We start from the raw sequence: 19606 nt of genomic DNA, 5'->3' as shown, positions 1-19606 counted from the left end.
GAAACTATATTTAATTATAAAAACTGCGGTCAATAGCCCTTTGCATGTATTTTATCAAATAAGCAATAAATTATGTTTATTAATATTTATTTACTTTAAACAAACTTTATGTTTAAAGCATTATTTATAAACCGGTTCCATTAAGTGCTCTAATTCTATGGCGGGATTTTTAAACAAATAAACTAATATTTGCGACAGGTCGATAACATTCTAGTCTAGTTAATTATTCCAGTCGTTTAAACTTTGTTGTTTATATAAATGATTTAGTTTGTAAAATCTGATTGATTCGTTGTATATATTTTCCATTGAAATATTTGGATAGAATTGTACAGTTAATCTGACATTAAAAAACCGCATTATTGAAATGAATATCATAGTTGACATTTTTACGCGAATATTAAAGTAGACAAAAAAAATATATATAGTAGCATCATCAATGTATTCTAATTATCGAAAATGAAAGTCGTTTTAGTGCTAAAACTTCTTTTTTAACGTGATTAAAAAATTATTAGCTTTGCATATTATTTTTTTTCCGTAATTATAGAAACTTAAGATTAACGACTATAACGTATTTAGTAGTACGTATAGAAAACGAACATATTGTAAAATATGAAATTTGATTGATTTAGAGAAAAAATTAATTGATTCAAAATTATTAATCTTCATATAATTTATCACTTTTATCTCAAATATAAATTATCATTATTTTCTACCAAGGTTTTATATAATGAAGAACAGGTTTGTTTTGTAAAAGGTTATATTTCTTGATTTTAGAAAACTTTTAATCTAATCTAATAATTGAATGCAATATTTTATTATGTCTCGAATAAATATTATATTTTTTTTTTTGTTATATACATTTAAATGCTTTTGTGAAAATAGTAATTTCTTATCACACAAGAAATTTGTTAGTTAAAGTTAAGTTACATATAATATAAGAAATAATAAACATTTTATATTTATTTATTTTTCACTCACAAAAGAAAAGAAAAACTTACAGCAAGTAAAATAAATAGAGTTATAATTCAGTCTTTCAGAGTTATCTAATTACAATATACAATATATATTATTTAATATTAAAAAAACAAATAAATGTATAAATATACAAATGCCGCAATGAAGAGAATATTCATAATAATAATTTAAAAGAAAAACTGTTGCGTTTCCATTTAAAAGCCAAAAAATCATTATTATTTAGTGTAAATAGTCAGAACTGAATTAAAACAAATCAATTTTCTGGAAACAGCTTCTTTATCAATTCCTTCTTGTTGATTTTGCCCATCGCATTTTTATCGATTTGCTGTACAATTTTGAGCTGCTTCGGCACGGTGTACTCAGGCATCTTGGTTTTTGCCCATTCGCGCATCTCCTCCTGGTCCATCGTCGCCTCCGGCTTCAGGACTACGATAGCGCAGATAATTTCCCCCCAGGTCTCGTCCTTCAAGCCAACAACGGCCGTATCCGCTACTTTTGGATGTCCGAGTAGATGTGTCTCGATCTCCAAGGCGCTCACTTTATATCCTCCGCATTTAATGATGTCAACACTGGTACGGCCGAGCATCTTAAACAATTCTTTGTCCATGTTGAACTTGGCTAGATCTCCAGTCTTGAACCAGCCGTCTTCGGTGAACTCTTTTTGCGTTGCTTGTGGTCTATTGAAGTATTCCTTGAAGACACTCTCGCCTTTAACGTGCAACTCGCCGACGGGGTTGCCTTCGATCAGCTTGTTCTTTTTTATGTTAATCTGACCGTTGCAATTGGTGACTTCAATTAGATTTTCGTAATCGTTGTCGGAGGATTCTTGTTTCAGAGCCAAGCGTACGGAGACTCCAGGAAGCGGCAGCCCAACGTAGCCGGGCTCTCGATTACCCTCGTAAGTGTTGGATAAACACATACCGATTTCGGTCATACCGAAACGTTCCAAAAGCTTGTGACCGCTAATCTCCAACCACTTCTCGTAAACTGGAATGGGCAACGGGGCGCTACCGCTAACCATAAGACGTACTTTGGTCTTCAAGATCTGCTTAATATGCTCGCACATCTTGCTATCTTGGCTGAACAACTTCTTGTGTTCCTCAATCAATTTCGTATAGATCGTTGGGACGGCCATGAACGTTGTGATCCTGTTGGAAGCTGTTTCATTAACGCCCAACAAATGCGACCATACGTTATCTTTGTCGAATTTGGGCAACATATTTATTTTAGCTCCTGCGTATAGGGGACACATCAAGGCATTCACTATACCATGTACGTGATGCAATGGCAAGCAATGCAAGATCGTATCGTTTTCGGTCCATCTCCATGCATCCAGCAATGTGGTAATTTGTGTTACAATATTCTTGTGAGTTAGAACCACACCTACAAACAAAATTTACATTAAATGTTACAAAAAAATATGAGAAATGTTTTAACAAAACCTTTTGGATTTCCTGTGGTCCCGCTAGTATATAAAATCATACTGTTACTGCGATTGTAGAAGTCCTTGGACAAACCGGCGTCCATATCACATTGCCGGGAAGGCACTTTTTGCGTGGCATTCTGACGAAGTTTATCATCCAATACAAGCAATTGCTTGTTGCAATTTTTGGCAACTCGGTTCATGAGCTCGGCATACTCGGGAATTGTTACGAGCAATTTGGCATTGCTATCGTTACAATAATACTCCAACAGATTTTGCGGATGCAATGAACTTAATGGCACGGCTGTAATCAAAATAAATTTACTTTATAATACCGTATATCCCACGTTACTTCGTCATATACATGATGATCATCTAATGAAACAGAAACACTTTATACAAACACACGAGACGACATTAACTAACCAATCACTGGTACCATAAGCACACTACAAATTCACACTCGCAAAACATCAAAGTTTTATCTCGCAGCCAACCGCTAATAATTTGCAGCACTTCATATAAGTTGTTAATAAAATCATTAAAAAAAAAAGCAAATACAAAGGCAAGTCTCATTTACACTTATGTATTTGACAATAAAAATAACAAGTAGCAAGTATGCACACGAATTGTCATACAAAAATTAAAGTTAAATCGAATTTAATTAAATATTTGTTTTGGGTGTCCTTCAAGGATTAGTCCTTGGACGCGTTGCGCATTCAGTACTTTCATTTTGTATTATCTTTAAGTCGAAATTTAATTCCAACTTTCCAACAATATTTATAAAATAAAAACAAGAATTCATAACTAGACTAAAATGTTGTACAGATAAAAACTTCCAAATTGTATCTTGATTATAACATATTAATAGAATGAATATTTCAACAACATTTGAATAACAAACAAATTAATTTATCATTTATAGCATAATTATGTTGATATACAATAAACTAATATTTAAACATAATTAATATAACACAATAGTTTCAACAAATACAATTTTATAAAGTACATATATAAATATACATTAATTAAATGATATAATAATGTATTTCAATGACCTTATTACCAACTTTAATTTCTTTTGTGATTTTATAGATAAATATTGTAAACTTGTATTAGAAATTTGTTAGAGCTCCTCATAAGAAGATGACATTTGACAATAGAAAAAAATGTATGTTGAACAATTGTACTATTTGAAATAGCAAGTGATGTCATATGTAAGCTTTTGTTATTGTTTGAGTAAAACTATTTGTAATGGTAATGATTACATAACATTATTAAAACTTCTTACCTATCTGTCCTGACATCCAAATGGCCCATTGGGTGAGCACATAGCTGGCATCATTTGGACACAAAAACAGCACCCTTTCACTATTCTTCCTTCCAACATTAACTGATATGTCACTGGACAATTCCTTGGCTCCCATGAACAAGTTACCATACGTATACCTGCCATAGGTGTCTTTAAGTGCAATCTTGTCAGTGTAATTCGAGGCTCTCCTAAACACAGGGACTACATCTTGCTGCGAAGTCTTGATCAATGGATGGCTGGCGGTCTGCTGAAGCCTCTTCACCACTGTGTAGGTGCTGCGGTTGACCTGTTTTCCTGTTACGCCGAAGAGCAGTCCAGACATTCTTGTACCTATGTGCAAATGTTACACTCAAATGAGAACAGTAGATTGCACTGAATGATAAAGCATAAAAATAAATAATAATCTCTTATCAGTGTATTTGTGTGTGTGTGAATGACTTTTATTTATCAAGGTTAGGCCAGAAGTCAAACCGAAAGTGTAAATGAATTGGATTATGATGATGGGGAAATGGATTTGTGCAGATAATTACCAAAGCTGTAGCCACGCGTAATTTTGATGAAGCACTTGTTGGATTTTCGCTGCCTCCTTGCTGAAAATCTGCTGAAAGCGGAACCCAATAAATGGAAAGAATGATAGAAATAATAATAATTTGCAAGCCGAACTGAAAATAAGATGTTGAAACTGCTATATCTGCTGACAGCTGATTGGTGAGGTTAATTATTATTTTCCTGGTTGTGGTGGTGGTGGGGTCGCACTTGTTTCCGAAAGGTTGCCAACCATTGCCAACTTTTTTCTACGTCTGTTCTGATTCGTAAAATAGGCGCCAGCGACATCAGATTAGGAGAGAGAATATAACGTTCAATTTACGTTAATCGCTGTTCATATTGTACAGATCTCTTCACAAATATTTATCATTCATTGCACATTATCGCTTTCCATACGTGCGCAATTCCCAATCTATTTATAGCACACTTCAAGTTTTTCATCATATTAATAAACTAACAACAATTTGTTATTACGCATTTGCAATGTGAGCACATACATTTATTTACGTAAAACAATTATTGGCACTAAACGCGCATAACATTGAATTGAAACTAAAAGCCTTGTAATGAATACATGTCTGAAACTATTTTAAAATCTTTAATACTTAACATCAAGCTAATAATCATAATTGTTGAAGTCATCAACTTTATTCTATTAATTTAATTTTAAAGTTATGACTACAAAGAAGATATCATTTGTTAATGACCTAAGATTAAAGAGTTTAATAACTAATATTAATACTGCTCAGTAATTGTATTAATAACATTATTTATTAATACAACATTCACTTGACTACTGTTTAATTTTAAATACTTATCTTACTATTACAACATTTTTATCTAGTTTTTTTTTTATTATTATAAAATGTTATATCATTTAAAAACTTTTTGTTTTTTTTTCATCTCTTAAGAATATTAAGTATTAAGATGAATGTTTTAGATATGCGGAAGTCTACAAACCATTCACAGTAATAACCTTGTATCAACTTTCAAGAACATTTTCTTAAACATCTTATAAGTAAAATATCTAATGCAGGATAGATTGAAGACTAGCACATCTGACATAGTAGCTATGAGAATTAGTCAAGATCTTACGAATTATTATTGTGAAACAAAATTTCGCAAGTTTGGAAACTTAAATCTCATCAACAAACAAAATATTTGTAGAAATTTCAATTATTTTTTTAGATAATTTATTTGTATCATAGTAAAGAGTACACTTATTACGTTCATAATCCTCTAGACTTTTAGTCAATATTATGAACTCATTTAATTACGTCTTCTTTTGGAAATAAACCCACATACTAATAACATAATCATGGGCGGCCGTAAATTTAAAGTACAAACATTGAATTTAATCTGTTTCAAGTAAATATAATTTAAACTTCTTTAAAATATACTACTCGACATTTTCGGACTATACATGATGTCAGAATTATCCAATTTATAAATCAATAATTTAGATTAATATGTATTCTATGTAATAGAAGTGCTGACTAATTGACTATGGATACAAAAAAAAAATGGTAACCCAAACCTTGGTTACCGTGGATACCTTCAAATGTTTTATCAATATATAAGTTTATATCATCTGTGTGACATTGAAATACTTTTCCGAAAACATAATGGACAGTATATTATTTCCTACGGAAATTGATTTTTATATAGATACAATTAAGTATCACAATTTAAAGGATCTGGGCAATTCAAAGTAAGTTTTCGTTTAAAATTTAACAATGTTATTCTTCAAAATTCGCTGTTTTTCAGTTGGTTGGAATGGCACGAGCGTCTTCAAAAACTCAACCAAGAAGCGGTGATCGAGGCTTCCGCTATGAAAGAGGAGTACGTGAAAGAAGCTTTCGTTACGTTGAACAAGAGCAGCGCTCTTGTTCACGAGGCGATCTTGGTGAGCATATGGAAACAAAAGTTGCTTCCGTTGCTGCTCCAAATGCGACCGGATCCCGAAAGCACATTCATAGCCTACTCGATTCTGTATCATGAAGCGGTGGCCGTCAGTCTGTTAGAACTAATCTTATTCCATCCAAATGGATGCGAAAGCTTGGGTGATGCGGCATCGGACCTTCTGGAATACGCCTACGATTGTGTCGCCCAATTACTAGTCATAGAATGCAAGGAACCGAGTACTGCCGAAAAGGGCAGGACCGAAATATTAAGACAGAAAGAGGATTTGGCGTTTTCCATCGGGATTCGCTGTTTATCCATTATAAGATATCTGGCTGAAAATATGGATAGGTTCGTTATTTTCTAACATTAAAGCTCTATTGCTGTAAAACTAAAAAAAATGTTTTAGGATTGCAATAGGAATAACTTCAAGAATTTATTCGACTTTAGACGTTCCCGTGCTTCTCGTACAAGTTATGCTGCACAAGCCTTGGATCAGTAAGGGAAAAGTGTATAGGGAAGGCAGCTGGGTTGAAAACAACTTGCCCAGTGATTTATTGATGCAATCAGAGGCTCAAGTATTTCATGTGTACATAACTTACATTATTGTATTTAAATTCCATATTTGCAGATTTGGTTAAGTCTGAGGCAATTGCTATTGGATAAAGCCTGTTTCGAGTATTATCCGATAACAGATTCGAGGCGTTCGCAATTGATGAAATTAATGCCACTTCTATCACCAACTTTATTGGATCAGCTCTCGCCACTAATGGAACTAAATCACTGGCTTTGTCAACTATCCGTTACAGAGTTACCATCGTCGAATAACAAACCATTTCTACTAGAAACTATATTGGAAATTAAAAATAATATATTGAAACAGGGAGAGAAGAAATGGAAGAAAATAGCCAAAGATCAGGTGGATGTCATTTTTTGCAGTGACAAAGAAGTATTAAAAACTACAGCTCAAAGGTAATAAATATCTGTCAATTTAAAGCAAAAACTACAATCAACAACTTGAAGGTTAATGGCAGCATACAATACTGACTTGTTGGAGAAAATGGAAACAAAGAATAAGGAACACTGCACTCTTTGTGATAAAGCTGCAATCCAAAGATGTTCCAAATGCAAGAAAACTTGGTACTGCTCAAGAAATTGCCAAGTCAGTGATTGGAATACTCACAAGGTTATGTGTATTCAATAATATTTAGATTCAATAAAACAAACTGGATTCTTAGAATATTTTTAATTTATTATTAAAAAAATGTTTACTTCTTAAGGTATTCCTTAAGAACGTCTAAGGCAGGGGATTCCTCACCATAGTCCTTAAAAGAAAATATATTAAGTTAATATATGGATTCAATATGACTTATGCAATTGTACTTACTGTGATTACGACGCACGAGCAACCAACAACTTTGCGGGCCTTGCCGGTGTTGTCAATTTTGCAGAGTCCAGCCCATTCTCCCAATTTCTTGTTGTTGTCAACCTTGATAAGGGGGATTTGATGTTCAGAGCACAAAGCAGACACCAGTTTCTTGTACATGGGTTCGTCGCAGTTTTCGGCGAGGATGCAAAGAACAGCTTGCCTTTTGTCGAGAGTTTTAGCTGCCTCGTGGAGCCCGTGGATGACACCGTCATGGATGAGAGCGGTTTTCAAGACATCTTGTAAAGCCTGGTTCACATCCATTGGGCCACCAACTGCTGGTGGGGCAGAGGGAGCATCATCACTACAGAATGAAAATAAATATTAAATCACAACAATAAATCGGATTATGCTATTAATTATTTGAAAATTAAAATAACATACTATTAGTATACTTTAGAATTATTTATAAAAACTTGTTTACTTTTTTGGTTAAGACTTTGAGGTTATAAAGTTACTTACACTTCGACGTCAGACATGTTTGCTGTATTAACTGAAAAAGAAGAAATACTGTATTAAAATACATCCTGGTATTGTTCTATTTGGATTAAATGGCTTTATTTTTGCCGATTTCTTCATTATTAGAAGATTTTCATAGATTTCTCTATAGAGTACGTTTATTTACCTTCTCTCACGAACGGTCGAACGGAAAAGGAAGCTCAACTTGAAGTTGAAAAAATAACCAGATTTTACCGAGTATTATATTTTCCTATCAGTATGACCAACTTAATTTCAAATATTTACATAAGCTTATCTGAGAACATAATATAAAGAAAATTTTATATATTGATAATGTAATATTCACTCGTCCAACATAACAATAAGGATAATAATAATTTATTGTTATAAAAATAACATGTTTTCTAGAAGTTTATAATATAAATGTTTACCAACATCAGCAATGCATATTTCCTAGTATATGCAACACATGTTGGTAAAGCAAGTTTTGTTTACAAATTTACGATTTGTCTTGTTACAACTTCACCCATAACCTAAAATCATCAATAGTTGAGGTTATCTATAAACTTTTACTTTATAAAAATGCCTGTGGATTTGAAACGAATAAATGGGCCGGAGAACACGGTCTCCTACAAATTATACACACCATCAAAAACTTTTAAGGAAGAGTTGAAATGTTTATTTAAATCTAACAACAAGAGGCAGGACGGAAGAAATTCACTTGAGCACAGAAAAATGTGTAATTATTAATTTAACTATTTAATACAAGCAGATGATTATAATTTCGTTAACTTTTTCTTTTAGTTATTAAAACAGGAATTGTCAGTCAGGCAAAGGGAAGTGCCTACTTGGAATTGGGAAACACTAAAGTTATAGTTTCAGTTTTTGATCCACGTGAAATACCAAACAAAACTGATTACAGTCAGAAGGGAGTCTTGTATTGTGAGTTTAAATATGCAACATTCAGTTGTCCACAGAGGAGAAACTTCCAACAGGATTCAGAGGAGAAGCAAAATAGTATTATTTTGAAACAGTCTTTGGAGCCAGCAGTGTGCCTCCACGAATTCCCTAATTTCCAGGTGGACATCTATGCTTTAATACTTGAAAATGATGGCTCCTCTTTAAGTGCTGCCGTAACATGTGCTTGTGTAGCTTTAGCACATGCCAGTGTCCCAATGTATGATTTAGTGACAGCTGTTACAATGGGAGTTGTTGATAATCAAATACTAATGGATCCAACATTGAAGGAACAGCAGTTATGTGAAGTCTTTGATGAGACTGATACAAAGAGTGATCATGGAATCATAGTAACATCATTCATGTCTACGCATCAGCAGATTTCACAATTTTACCAAACTGGCAATATTAATCTAGAAAACATTTCTAAAAGCATTTCAATTTCGACGGACGCTTCCGGCGATATAAAATTATTAATTGAGAAATGCATTGTAAACCACGTTTTGAAAGGCGCAAATAAAAGCAACGAAGAGTAAATAAGTTGGCAGTTCTGTTCTAACCATGTCACCTCAATCGGTTTTATAACTTTCACAACTAACTTCAGTTTGAGATCCTTACTCCTGTTACCTAACAGTCCAGTTGTAAATTCAATTGAATTTCATCAAATAATGGCTGTAAGTTTCGTGCAGAGGCGCTTCATGAGCAATGCCCTCCAAAAGTGGGCCTACAATCTATCCGGTTTCAACAAATTGGGTTTGATGAGAGATGACTGCTTGTACGAAAATGACGATGTCAAGGAAGCCCTAAGGAGACTGCCCCAAACTGTCGTGGATGAGCGTAACTATCGTCTCATTAGGGCTGTACAACTGTCCATCCAGAAGGACATCCTTCCCAAGGAACAGTGGACTAAATTGGAAGAAGACGTAATGTACCTCCAACCTTTCTTGAAAGAAGTTAAGAAAGAGCGTGAAGAAAGGGAAGCCTGGAACAAGCAATATTAAAAACGTTGCAAATAGTTCAAATATGTGTAGATCCAGTTGTAATATTTAATATAATGCTAAAATTATTTGTATTTTACTTTGTTCTATTCCTCTCTTGTATTACCTATTGCCTATATCCTATATCCATAATGTTATTGTCATATTCATAAAAAAAAAACAGTAAAAAAAGTATAAATTAACATCTGTACTTTCTTGCTATTAAATGTACAATGCCTGAGGTAATAGACTTTAATGGACTATTTAATATTAAATTATGTAATTATTATATCAAAATCATTTAGAAATTGCTAAATTCTAAATGAAATAGAATCCTATAAGAATATAATACAGAGATTTAATCCTTAAATATTGAGAGTAAGTATAAATTCAATAATATTCCAATTATTGTGAGCGTTTTTATTATGGAAATACATATTATATTAATTATTTAAATGTAGTGTTTAATGTTATTGCTGAACAAAGTACATGTTTGCGAATTAATATTTTCTAAATGTATGTTTAAAATATTATTAATTATATATATATATCAGGGTTTCCCTAAATTTTCACGGAACACTAAATAAAATTTAAAAACATTGAAAAAAAAATTCACGGAAAACCTAGTTTGGGAAACCCTGACATATTAATTGGTGTTGTTGATATTTTTTCATCTTATGTATTTTTTCCTGTGTTCGAGATTCAGTTATCTATTGGAATTTCTTAAACCACTGATTCTCAAAGTATGGTCGCAAAAAATTGATGATAGATCAATCTTGGTTGTTTTTCTACACATACCCATTCTTCGGAGTGGTGGAAGATGCCAATAGTTTCGTTGGAAAGGTGAGGTATTCAGCTTTAAATGCTGTGGTCGATGATGTAATTATCTTGAAGGGTTGTCGAGAAATACACGAAAATATGAAAGTAGTCGGAAAAACTTCTATTTCCTGTTACGTAACGAAAATTTCGAAATTTTTGTTTCATAAAAAGTTGCGTAAGATCATTTTTTTGTAATTAAGAAAAAACGTGAAATTTCAACGAATCATCGATTTTTAAGAAAATCCTATTCAATTTTTTCAAATTTCTACAGCTCGACTTTAGCACGAAGATTCTAATAGTTTCGTTGGAATGGTGAGGTATTCAGCTTTAAATGCTGTGGTCGGTGATGTAATTATCTTGAAAAACGTCTTTTCCCTGTTACGTAACGAACATTAAGTAACTTTTGTTTCATAAAAAAGTGCGTAAGAGTGTCGCCCATCTTACGCAATCATGAAATGCAACAAAAGTTATGTAATTTTCTTGTAATTAAGAAAAAACTTGAAAACTCATCGGATCTCAACGAAAAAGCAGACCAAACTGTTTGAGAATCACTGTCTTAACACGTTAAGGATAGCGCAAATCGTTTTGCATGCTGCTAAAGAAAATTTTCGTGAACGCCTTTGGACTGAGTGAAAAGTCAAATATCTTAACTTAAACTTTTTTAAACAGTTTATAAGAAATGTGTCTCGCAATGTAATTTGTAAACTATGCACAAATTGTGTCACAATATCATGTATTATTCTAAATTTCTTCAAGAATTATTATAATATGTATAAGAAATATATTGGCGCTTAAGCTTTGTAATTGACGTAAGATATTTAACTTATACTCAGTCAAAATCAGTGGCGTGCATAGCGATAAAACTATTATTTATAATTTATGACCCACCGATGGGTCATGCCATGGTCAATGTGTTAAACAATGAATTATTTTGTGTCGTCCACTAAATGTATTGAAATTGAGTTAAAAAGCGCGGGAAAATCTTTTCAAATTGACGTGTTGGTGAGTCGAGATTTGTCGGGTTGGGTCGGTGAAAATACAGTCTTATGTCGGTGTCGAGTGTGACGGTGTCGGCCATGATAGTATTTCCGTCGGGCATTTAATATATTTCCATTAGAAATTATGGAAACTAAATATGATACGACGTCGACGACAATGGGCGAGACTTGCGAAATAATTTATTCGCAGAAGGGCAATCACAAGCTAAGGATTCGCGGTTATCTGATGGTGAAGGAGAGGAACCGCAATGACATATTCTACTGGTGCTGTGTAAAGAACAAATCTATAAACTGCAAGGGCAGAGTGACTACGATCTTAATCAATCAGCAGCACTATGTTAAAAAGTTTGTGAACCATAATCACGAACCGACAGAGGACGTAAAGTTTCTAAATAGTAATATTAAAATAGAGGCAGAAACGGAAAATAATCAAGATTCTCTTCGATTTTCACCCCGATCCTCTGACGTAACCGGTGAATCGATACCTGCGTGTATGGAGTTAAAATACGTTCCGCTCTGCACAATAGAAACCAAAGAAGATTGTCCCGTAGTCACCGATGTTGGTGCACCGCAGACACCAAATTTATCTACAAACGTTACCTACATTAAATCCATATGCAACATCTTGGAGTGCGAGATGCTGCAAATGCCCGAGGATGTAGTAGAAGAGTGCAAGGATGAAATTATGGAGTTGATTATGCGAAACCGGAGAAAAGTTAAGGAACGCAAGGAGATCGACGTTAAGCGAGATTCCACTGTATATTCTACATAGCATTAAAATTTGACCGTCACCTGTATTTATTTATCTTAAAATATTGAAAGAATCTGTAAAATATTGTTTGTTCAGTATTTTCTTAAAGACTTTTATTACTAAAAAAAAATAGACAATTGTAGCTTATAATAAACAGTTAGAAATATAGTACAAATAAAATAATTAATTCTCATCCTCTTCGATTTTGGGAGCAAGGTAGTAGCGTATGTGACCAAGTTCGGGTACGGTGTATTCAACGACCAGCGGTACATTGTCGGACATCGAGAGTTGCACCTGCGGTGAGAGCGGTGTGGCTTTGGTGAAGGAATTCAAGTATTGACATGCGAATGTGAGCGCCACCGGTTCTTGCATCTCGATCGTGACGGACTCTTCCTCTTTCTCGAAATTGCTGGTCTGCGCGATCTTCACGTTCGCACTGCCGATGTCACCAGAAGCTGAGAATTTTACGCCCTCCTTGGTGCAAGCAATTCCAATGGATTCACCGAACTGGGCAAGATCGCGACAGATGCGGGCGAACTCGATGGACGGCATACGGATCACGCAAGAGAAGTCGGTGTCGGGAATACCAAGATGTTCCTGGTCCAGGTTCATAAGTTTCATTGCGTAGTCGGAGATCTTGTCCTGCTTCTTCGATTCGAACATGAATGTTACAGTGTCTGCATCGTCCTGCGCTTTTATTGTCACTGTATCATCATTGTTTGCACATTTCAAGATCTTTACCATACTGCAAAATAGAGAAGATTATTACAAATGAATGATAGTCTTTCTATTAAAAAATAATTGTTATAAAGATGATATTAATCAAGTTCAATATTATACCAAGAATATTTGTGTTAATATAAACATTTTTAATGTACTTCTCTTATAAGTAAATAAAGAATATGACAATATATTGTAAATTACTGACAACAACTGTTAATAACAGTGAACTTATAAGACTTCTTAGTAGAATATGTTTCTACAAATATAGTTTTAAATAACAATAAGAAATTACTCATATTGCACTAAACATGTAAACAAAAATCAACATAATGTTGATTAGTATTTATAATTGCCATGGTCTTAAATGTTGAGTGCATCTAGTGACACTAATTTTTTAATATTTTTTTTTATACCAGTATATTTATTAGAATTATGACAATTCTTGAAGAATCTTTGAAATAGTTTGAACTAAGATAATGAAGAAGGAAACATTAATAATGTAAATGAATCTGTAATTTTGGCGCCAAAAAGTCGTCGTAGGTTAACAAAGGAAGTATGGAGTTGAAGACTCACCTTGCCAAATTCATTCCCATCGTGATATTTCTGTCGCATCTGTATTTATCGAATCCATCGGATTTCAGTGTGAGGGAAACGAGCGATACGTGAGAATTGTCCATGGCTTGCAATTGGATGCCGGTGTCGGAGCAATCGAAGGAGGCATCGTTGAGAAGATCTTTGATAGCCTCTAATACCTTTTTCAGCGTAACACTGCTATCGAGACGAGCTTCGAACATGTTTATCTGTTTGTGATTTTACTTAGTTTGCAAACAAAAAAAAATCGGATACCGACAAGATACTGAACACTTCTATCTGCAGCTCAACCATTAATGGCGTGTCGATGGCGCACTCGCAAATAACGAACTTGTTCCATTCCCGCCTAAAACTAGGGAATTTAGAAGTCGCGTGCGACCTTCGAAAACTTTATAAAAATATATTATTCTCACAGCAATATTTACTTAATCTTTTGCGAAAACATTACCAATAATAATGCGATCCAAAACATGAGAAATTATTAGCCAAATTTTGCATAAAATTACAATTTAAAAAAACCTCTATTTAATTACTTTCAATTGGTAAGACTGCGAAGTAATTTTGTATTTTCATTGTTGGTGTCATTTGGACACGACACAAAATTGTATTTATTAAATCGATTCAATGATGATGAGTTTTGTTATATTTTCATTTATAATATAAAAGACACGCACTTGACTGAGAGAGAGTAGAAACAATTGTCTGGATAATTTATTAATATTCCTTAGTTAAGAAGCACAAGAAGGTTGGTTGAATTTAATAAGTGTGGGAAAGGTTATCTTTAATTTGTTTTTGTTTTTCAGAATGTCAGATTTCTCAGATTGGTTCAGGTCAGTACCTTTTTTCACAAGGTACTGGCTTGCCCTGACGGTGGGTTTTACCTTAATTGGCCGGTTTGGTATAGTGCATCCAGCTTATTTAACATTGATGTATACACCCTTAATGAAATTCCAAATATGGAGGTTAGCAACTTGTGTTTTCTATTATCCACTCAGCCCAGCAACAGGTTTCCATTACTTGATAAATTTATATTTTCTGCATACATACTCAAAAAGACTGGAAAATGAAGTATATGCAGGCAAACCAGCCGATTACTTTTATATGTTGTTATTTAATTGGTTGGTTTGTATTATTTTGGGATTAGTGCTTAATGTTCAGGTAATTATTATTTTTTATAATATATTTTTACATTGTATTTATATCATGATTTAATTTACAGTTGTTAATGGACCCAATGGTACTGTCAGTTCTATACATTTGGTGTCAATTGAACAAGGATGTTACTGTGAACTTTTGGTTTGGAACCCAGTTCAAGGCAATTTACCTGCCATGGGTTCTGCTGGCCTTTAACATGATTATCAATGGAGGTGGTTTAGTTGAACTGATGGGAATTATAATTGGGCATTTGTACTTCTTCATGAAATTCAAGTTCCCACAGGAGTTAGGAGGACCGGTACTATTGGAAACGCCATCAATTATTAAAGAATGGTTTCCCAGCAACTCTGGAGGAGTCTATGGGTTTGGTGTTCCACCAGAAAGACCCGCACAACCAGCTCCAAATGGTGGTAGCCGGTTCGGACGTCATATTTGGGGTAGAGGCCAAGTCTTGGGAAACAATTAATTAAGATAGTTAAAATGAAAACTTTTATTTGTAAAAAGAAAGCGATAAAGTAATTTAAAAACTAATAAATCATTATGGTGAAGATCGTGGTTTCAATTCATCGTAGCAGGATCGCAAAAATATGTAATTCTTTTTAGAGGTGTTGTAGAATTCGTGGCCTTTGCTCCAGTCGTAGCTCACAGCGTATGCGAATATCTGGCCGCTGTTGTTGAATGCGCATCTGGTGATAGGTTGTTCCATCGCTTCCGACGGTTTCAACTTGGTGCGAGCATCCTTATCCCAAAAGCTGAAGGTGCCGTCCGAACCGACTGTTGCCAATGTACCATGAACTGAGTGGAATGCGATGTCGTTCACCGCGTAAATATCTTGGAATCCATTTAGGGCACCGGTGGATCGGTGGCATTTGAATGTGAAATTATCTTTGGGACTCGTTGGGTTTACGTACTGAATTGCTACACGACCCTCCACTGAACCAAGCGCATATCCAGTGGGAACTTTCTTTTTATCCCTAAAATATTAAAAAAAATATGATTAATTATAACGTAATATTAAAAATATATTTTTTTGAAGAACAGCTATGAAATTTAATTCTAATTCTGCAAGTAAAATGAATAATGCTGAGAACTTACTTAAAAATTGCAACACATCTATGTTGATACTTCAGTGGACTCTCTGTCCTTTTATATTCTTCAGGTTTTCCTTCCAACTGATAAATAATAATTTGTCTTCCTGCAGTCCCAACGACAGCCATTGGATAATCAACATCAGCACAATAACACCTATCTGGTAGATTAAGACTTAAAATTGGATTTGGTGAACGTGTGTCCCAGAATTTCAGAGTTTTGTCCCATGATCCAGTCATCAGACAACTGTAATTTGGAGCTTTGATCCAATGGCATGTCTTAATTGGAGCATCATGTGCTGCTACTTGGACAACCTGATTACTGCCCAAATCCCAGGCCTTGGCTTGTTTATCACAACCAGCCATGAAAACCTATATAAATTCAAATTATTTATTGAGCGAATGATGGTAAGAAGATTTAAACCTTTGTGCCATCATCACTCCAGCAGACATCTAATACTGGTCCTCCACAGGTTTGCATGGATTTGGGAATGGTCCTTCCAGTCTGTTCCACTTCCCAGCAACGTACATGGTTGTCCCAACTTCCAGCGATCAAGAAGTTTTGCGGAATTGTTGCGGGCGAAAAAGATAAACAACTTATTGAATCGTCCGGCGGTGATGTTACCTCGTAATCCTTCATCGGATTCGGGACACTCTGCGCGGCCGTCTGGCCAAATGGGCTTTGATTGAACATGCTTTTGTTTTTTTTTTTATGGTAAACGAAAACAAAAACACTTAGAACAAATGCATCGGTGTTTATTGCAATCAATAAACGAGCGCTTTTTGCACATACAATTTGAGGTTATAACCGGAGGTTTTACAAGTACATTAATACCAACTACGTAAAACATAAACATTAATTTAGACTTTAATGTCCATGCTTTTAGTCACATATTTTTGAAGATATATTTTGTAAAAAGCTTAGGTTTTAATGTAAATCATTCTAAGATATTTACATTCGAACAAAAGTTTGATTTACATATTTATTACTTTAATTAATATGAATTAAGTGACAAGTTAATGATTTTACTGTACTAAAACATTAATTTTAAATAATTTATTACATCATAAAATCTCAGGAAATGTATTTCTTTAAAAATTGAATGAAACACGAATAATAGTAGTTCAAATATACTACATGCGATGGTTACCATAGCAACCAATGATGTGATTTGTCAGAGTTGGAAACAAATTTATTTAATTTTATTTCGTTTTTAATGATTTAACAATTCCTTCGACCGTTAACCGTTCATTCGTATCGATGGACTGATGAGTTTGTGTTCATTCGTTTCGTAGATATCGCCGTGACCGTCCAACTGAAGACATCAAAATATCAATTGTTATTAATAATTAAACGCGCCGCATCAAGGATTCCATTAAATAATTCATTTGTTTCTGCATTACACTTTTGGTGTCACCTTAATTTTTATATGTATTGATCTTTTTGAGATACATATTGACAAAAAAAAAACTTATATAAATCATGCATCACAATTAATTAATTGGTTTTGGGTAAAAAAAAATTCCATTTGTAAATTCGGTCGAGAAAATGCCGCAGGCAAAGGATAAGATGTGCGAAATTGATGAACATATTTCAAAGAGGTTTGACATCCACAAGAGATTGGGAAAGGGGGCTTATGGGATTGTGTGGAAAGCAGTGGATAGGAAGACCAAGGAAGTTGTAGCTGTTAAGAAGATCTTTGATGCATTTCGTAACCAAACAGATGCCCAGCGGACTTTCAGAGAAATCATGTTCTTGCAGTCTTTCAAGAACCATCCAAATATTATTAAGCTGCATAGCATACACAGGTATTGTATTAAGGAAGAGTAAAAACATAAATTAAATTTAAAAAATATTTCTTATAGGGCAGCAAACAACAGAGATATTTATTTAGGATTTGAATATATGGAAACTGATTTACATAATGTTATTAAGAGAGGTAATGTACTGAAAGATGTCCATAAGAGATATATCATGTATCAACTGCTGAAGGCTACAAAATACATACATTCAGGAAATGTTATACACAGAGATCAGAAACCAAGCAATATTTTGCTGGACACTCTATGTCGGTTTGTGTTAGTTAAATCTTGGTATTGATAAATTATATTAATTTCATATTTATTTTAGGTGTAAAATTGCTGATTTTGGTCTAGCCAGATCTTTGACTCAGATGTTGGATGGCAATGATACTGATCCCACTTTAACAGATTATGTTGCAACAAGGTGGTACAGAGCACCAGAAATTCTTATTGCAAATAGAAGATATACCAAGGGCATAGACATGTGGAGTTTGGGATGCATTTTGGGTGAGATGATTGCAGGGAAACCAATCTTTCCAGGAAGTTCAACTGTGAACCAGATTGAAAAGATCATGGCAACTATACCTACACCTTCACAAGATGGTATTATCTACTATAGAAATGTTTATAGATAATATAATATTTTTTTTTTAGATATTAGCAATGTTTGTGTATCTGGTATAGGGACATCTATGATAAAGAACGCGTCAAATGTTCATAAAGTGCCTTTGAAAGCTATGCTAGGACCTGATGTTCCCTTCGATGGATTAGATCTTATACATAAATTACTGTTTTTTAATCCTTCGAAAAGATTAACCGCTCAGCAAGCGCTGAAACATCCGTACGTGAGTAAATTTCACGATCCGGACCAAGAGATCGATATGCCGTGCACCGTCACAATCCCATTCAACGACGATATCCGACTATCCGTTGACGACTATCGCAATAAATTATATGAAATCATGGCGGAGCACACCAAATTGAAACCTCTGAAGGTTCAAAGGAATTTGGTGAAAGTGCAACCAGATTTCAAATACGACGTGAAACCTAGAGTGGCCAAAGATACAGAGCGATTCCTAAAATCGCGCTGCAATTCGACATACGTTACACAATCCGAACCGAAACTGCACCAGACGAAACCGAAGAACCCGGTCTACATCAAATCGGAGCCAAAGATACCCGCCAGACAGGCTGTTCCCCCTAACCACCAAATCAAAAGTGAGACCAAGAAGTATGGGCAGCCTTTACACTCGAAGACTTCGAGTCACCTGAAGAGACGCTCACTGGAACCGAAGGCGAACAACATTTACATGTCTTTTAACAGTTTTAATCAAACGCACGGGATCATCACCCAGAGCGCTCTAATGGAACTGCGTGCCTCGGGAATGCGATAAATTTCTATATTTTATCTTCTTTATTTATAGTTTTAAGTTATTTTTTTTTCTCTTTATGATTTTATCAAATTTTTACAATATACAAAATATTATTATCGTTTATTTTACTTGCATTGTAACAATAGGAGAGAAACTGTGATGTTTAGCGCAGATCACTGTGAGATCACTGACTGGATCATTTACAGTATTAATATTGGGCACGTGTGATATAAATAAAAATTCTTGACAAATTTAAAATGATCTGTTATAAAACCGATAGACGGAAAATAAATGACAATAATCAATATTGGCATATTCAAGGACT

At 34.2% G+C, this 19606-nt stretch overlaps 10 protein-coding genes across 13 annotated transcripts; 6 read left to right on the top strand and 4 right to left on the bottom strand.

Moving 5' to 3' along the window:
- Positions 1–1114: 1114 nt before the first annotated feature.
- Positions 1115–4679, bottom strand: LOC108559274 (acyl-CoA synthetase family member 3, mitochondrial). Of its 3 annotated transcripts, none has more exons than XM_017916501.1 (5): positions 4377–4679; positions 4244–4311; positions 3693–4085; positions 2418–2702; positions 1115–2358 (listed from the first exon to the last, which is right to left on the bottom strand). In XM_017916501.1, exons 3-5 carry the CDS (start codon positions 4033–4035, stop codon positions 1229–1231), a joined length of 1758 nt encoding a protein of 585 aa, XP_017771990.1. In that variant the 5' UTR covers positions 4036–4085; positions 4244–4311; positions 4377–4679; the 3' UTR covers positions 1115–1228. The 3 variants fall into 3 exon arrangements, with proteins under 3 accessions (XP_017771990.1, XP_017771989.1, XP_017771988.1); XM_017916500.1 differs by having other exon boundaries at positions 3693–4043; positions 4244–4314; positions 4377–4678; XM_017916499.1 differs by having other exon boundaries at positions 3693–4043; positions 4377–4678.
- Positions 4680–4722: 43 nt separating this feature from the next.
- LOC108559275 (zinc finger MYND domain-containing protein 10) lies at positions 4723–7415 on the top strand. Of its 2 annotated transcripts, XM_017916503.1 has the most exons (6): positions 4723–4744; positions 5747–5970; positions 6027–6512; positions 6571–6739; positions 6793–7133; positions 7185–7415. In XM_017916503.1, the coding sequence occupies exons 2-6, from the start codon at positions 5885–5887 to the stop codon at positions 7363–7365; spliced, it is 1263 nt and encodes a 420-aa protein (XP_017771992.1). In that variant the 5' UTR covers positions 4723–4744; positions 5747–5884; the 3' UTR covers positions 7366–7415. The 2 variants fall into 2 exon arrangements, with proteins under 2 accessions (XP_017771992.1, XP_017771991.1); XM_017916502.1 differs by lacking the exon at positions 4723–4744 and having other exon boundaries at positions 5487–5970.
- On the bottom strand, positions 7393–8287 carry LOC108559277 (40S ribosomal protein S12). The gene is made up of 4 exons (XM_017916505.1): positions 8213–8287; positions 8050–8080; positions 7549–7891; positions 7393–7486 (listed from the first exon to the last, which is right to left on the bottom strand). Exons 2-4 carry the CDS (start codon positions 8064–8066, stop codon positions 7430–7432), a joined length of 417 nt encoding a protein of 138 aa, XP_017771994.1. The 5' UTR covers positions 8067–8080; positions 8213–8287; the 3' UTR covers positions 7393–7429.
- Positions 8288–8506: 219 nt separating this feature from the next.
- Positions 8507–9598, top strand: LOC108559245 (exosome complex component MTR3-like). The gene is made up of 2 exons (XM_017916456.1): positions 8507–8785; positions 8851–9598. The coding sequence occupies exons 1-2, from the start codon at positions 8629–8631 to the stop codon at positions 9537–9539; spliced, it is 846 nt and encodes a 281-aa protein (XP_017771945.1). The 5' UTR covers positions 8507–8628; the 3' UTR covers positions 9540–9598.
- Positions 9588–10069, top strand: LOC108559246 (cytochrome b-c1 complex subunit 7-like). Its single transcript, XM_017916457.1, has one exon. It carries the CDS (start codon positions 9672–9674, stop codon positions 10002–10004), a length of 333 nt encoding a protein of 110 aa, XP_017771946.1. The 5' UTR covers positions 9588–9671; the 3' UTR covers positions 10005–10069.
- Positions 10070–11736: 1667 nt separating this feature from the next.
- On the top strand, positions 11737–12644 carry LOC108559244. Its single transcript, XM_017916455.1, has one exon. It carries the CDS (start codon positions 11922–11924, stop codon positions 12567–12569), a length of 648 nt encoding a protein of 215 aa, XP_017771944.1. The 5' UTR covers positions 11737–11921; the 3' UTR covers positions 12570–12644.
- On the bottom strand, positions 12645–14201 carry LOC108559243 (proliferating cell nuclear antigen). Its single transcript, XM_017916454.1, has 2 exons — positions 13845–14201; positions 12645–13293 (listed from the first exon to the last, which is right to left on the bottom strand). The coding sequence occupies exons 1-2, from the start codon at positions 14063–14065 to the stop codon at positions 12732–12734; spliced, it is 783 nt and encodes a 260-aa protein (XP_017771943.1). The 5' UTR covers positions 14066–14201; the 3' UTR covers positions 12645–12731.
- Positions 14202–14460: 259 nt separating this feature from the next.
- On the top strand, positions 14461–15561 carry LOC108559286 (derlin-1). Its single transcript, XM_017916517.1, has 3 exons — positions 14461–14607; positions 14666–15020; positions 15082–15561. The coding sequence occupies exons 2-3, from the start codon at positions 14667–14669 to the stop codon at positions 15481–15483; spliced, it is 756 nt and encodes a 251-aa protein (XP_017772006.1). The 5' UTR covers positions 14461–14607; position 14666; the 3' UTR covers positions 15484–15561.
- LOC108559285 (mRNA export factor) lies at positions 15492–16933 on the bottom strand. Its single transcript, XM_017916516.1, has 3 exons — positions 16530–16933; positions 16113–16477; positions 15492–15991 (listed from the first exon to the last, which is right to left on the bottom strand). The coding sequence occupies exons 1-3, from the start codon at positions 16797–16799 to the stop codon at positions 15556–15558; spliced, it is 1071 nt and encodes a 356-aa protein (XP_017772005.1). The 5' UTR covers positions 16800–16933; the 3' UTR covers positions 15492–15555.
- Positions 16934–17259: 326 nt separating this feature from the next.
- Positions 17260–19587, top strand: LOC108559251 (putative serine/threonine-protein kinase C05D10.2). The gene is made up of 4 exons (XM_017916461.1): positions 17260–17914; positions 17972–18178; positions 18237–18511; positions 18563–19587. Exons 1-4 carry the CDS (start codon positions 17655–17657, stop codon positions 19300–19302), a joined length of 1482 nt encoding a protein of 493 aa, XP_017771950.1. The 5' UTR covers positions 17260–17654; the 3' UTR covers positions 19303–19587.
- The last annotated feature ends 19 nt before the right edge of the window (positions 19588–19606 follow it).

The sequence above is a fragment of the Nicrophorus vespilloides genome, unplaced genomic scaffold, assembly GCF_001412225.1.
Source record: "Nicrophorus vespilloides isolate i.1.1-1 unplaced genomic scaffold, Nicve_v1.0, whole genome shotgun sequence".
Classification (NCBI taxonomy): domain Eukaryota; kingdom Metazoa; phylum Arthropoda; class Insecta; order Coleoptera; family Silphidae; genus Nicrophorus; species Nicrophorus vespilloides.
This window is presented reverse-complemented; position numbering and strand designations above follow the sequence as displayed.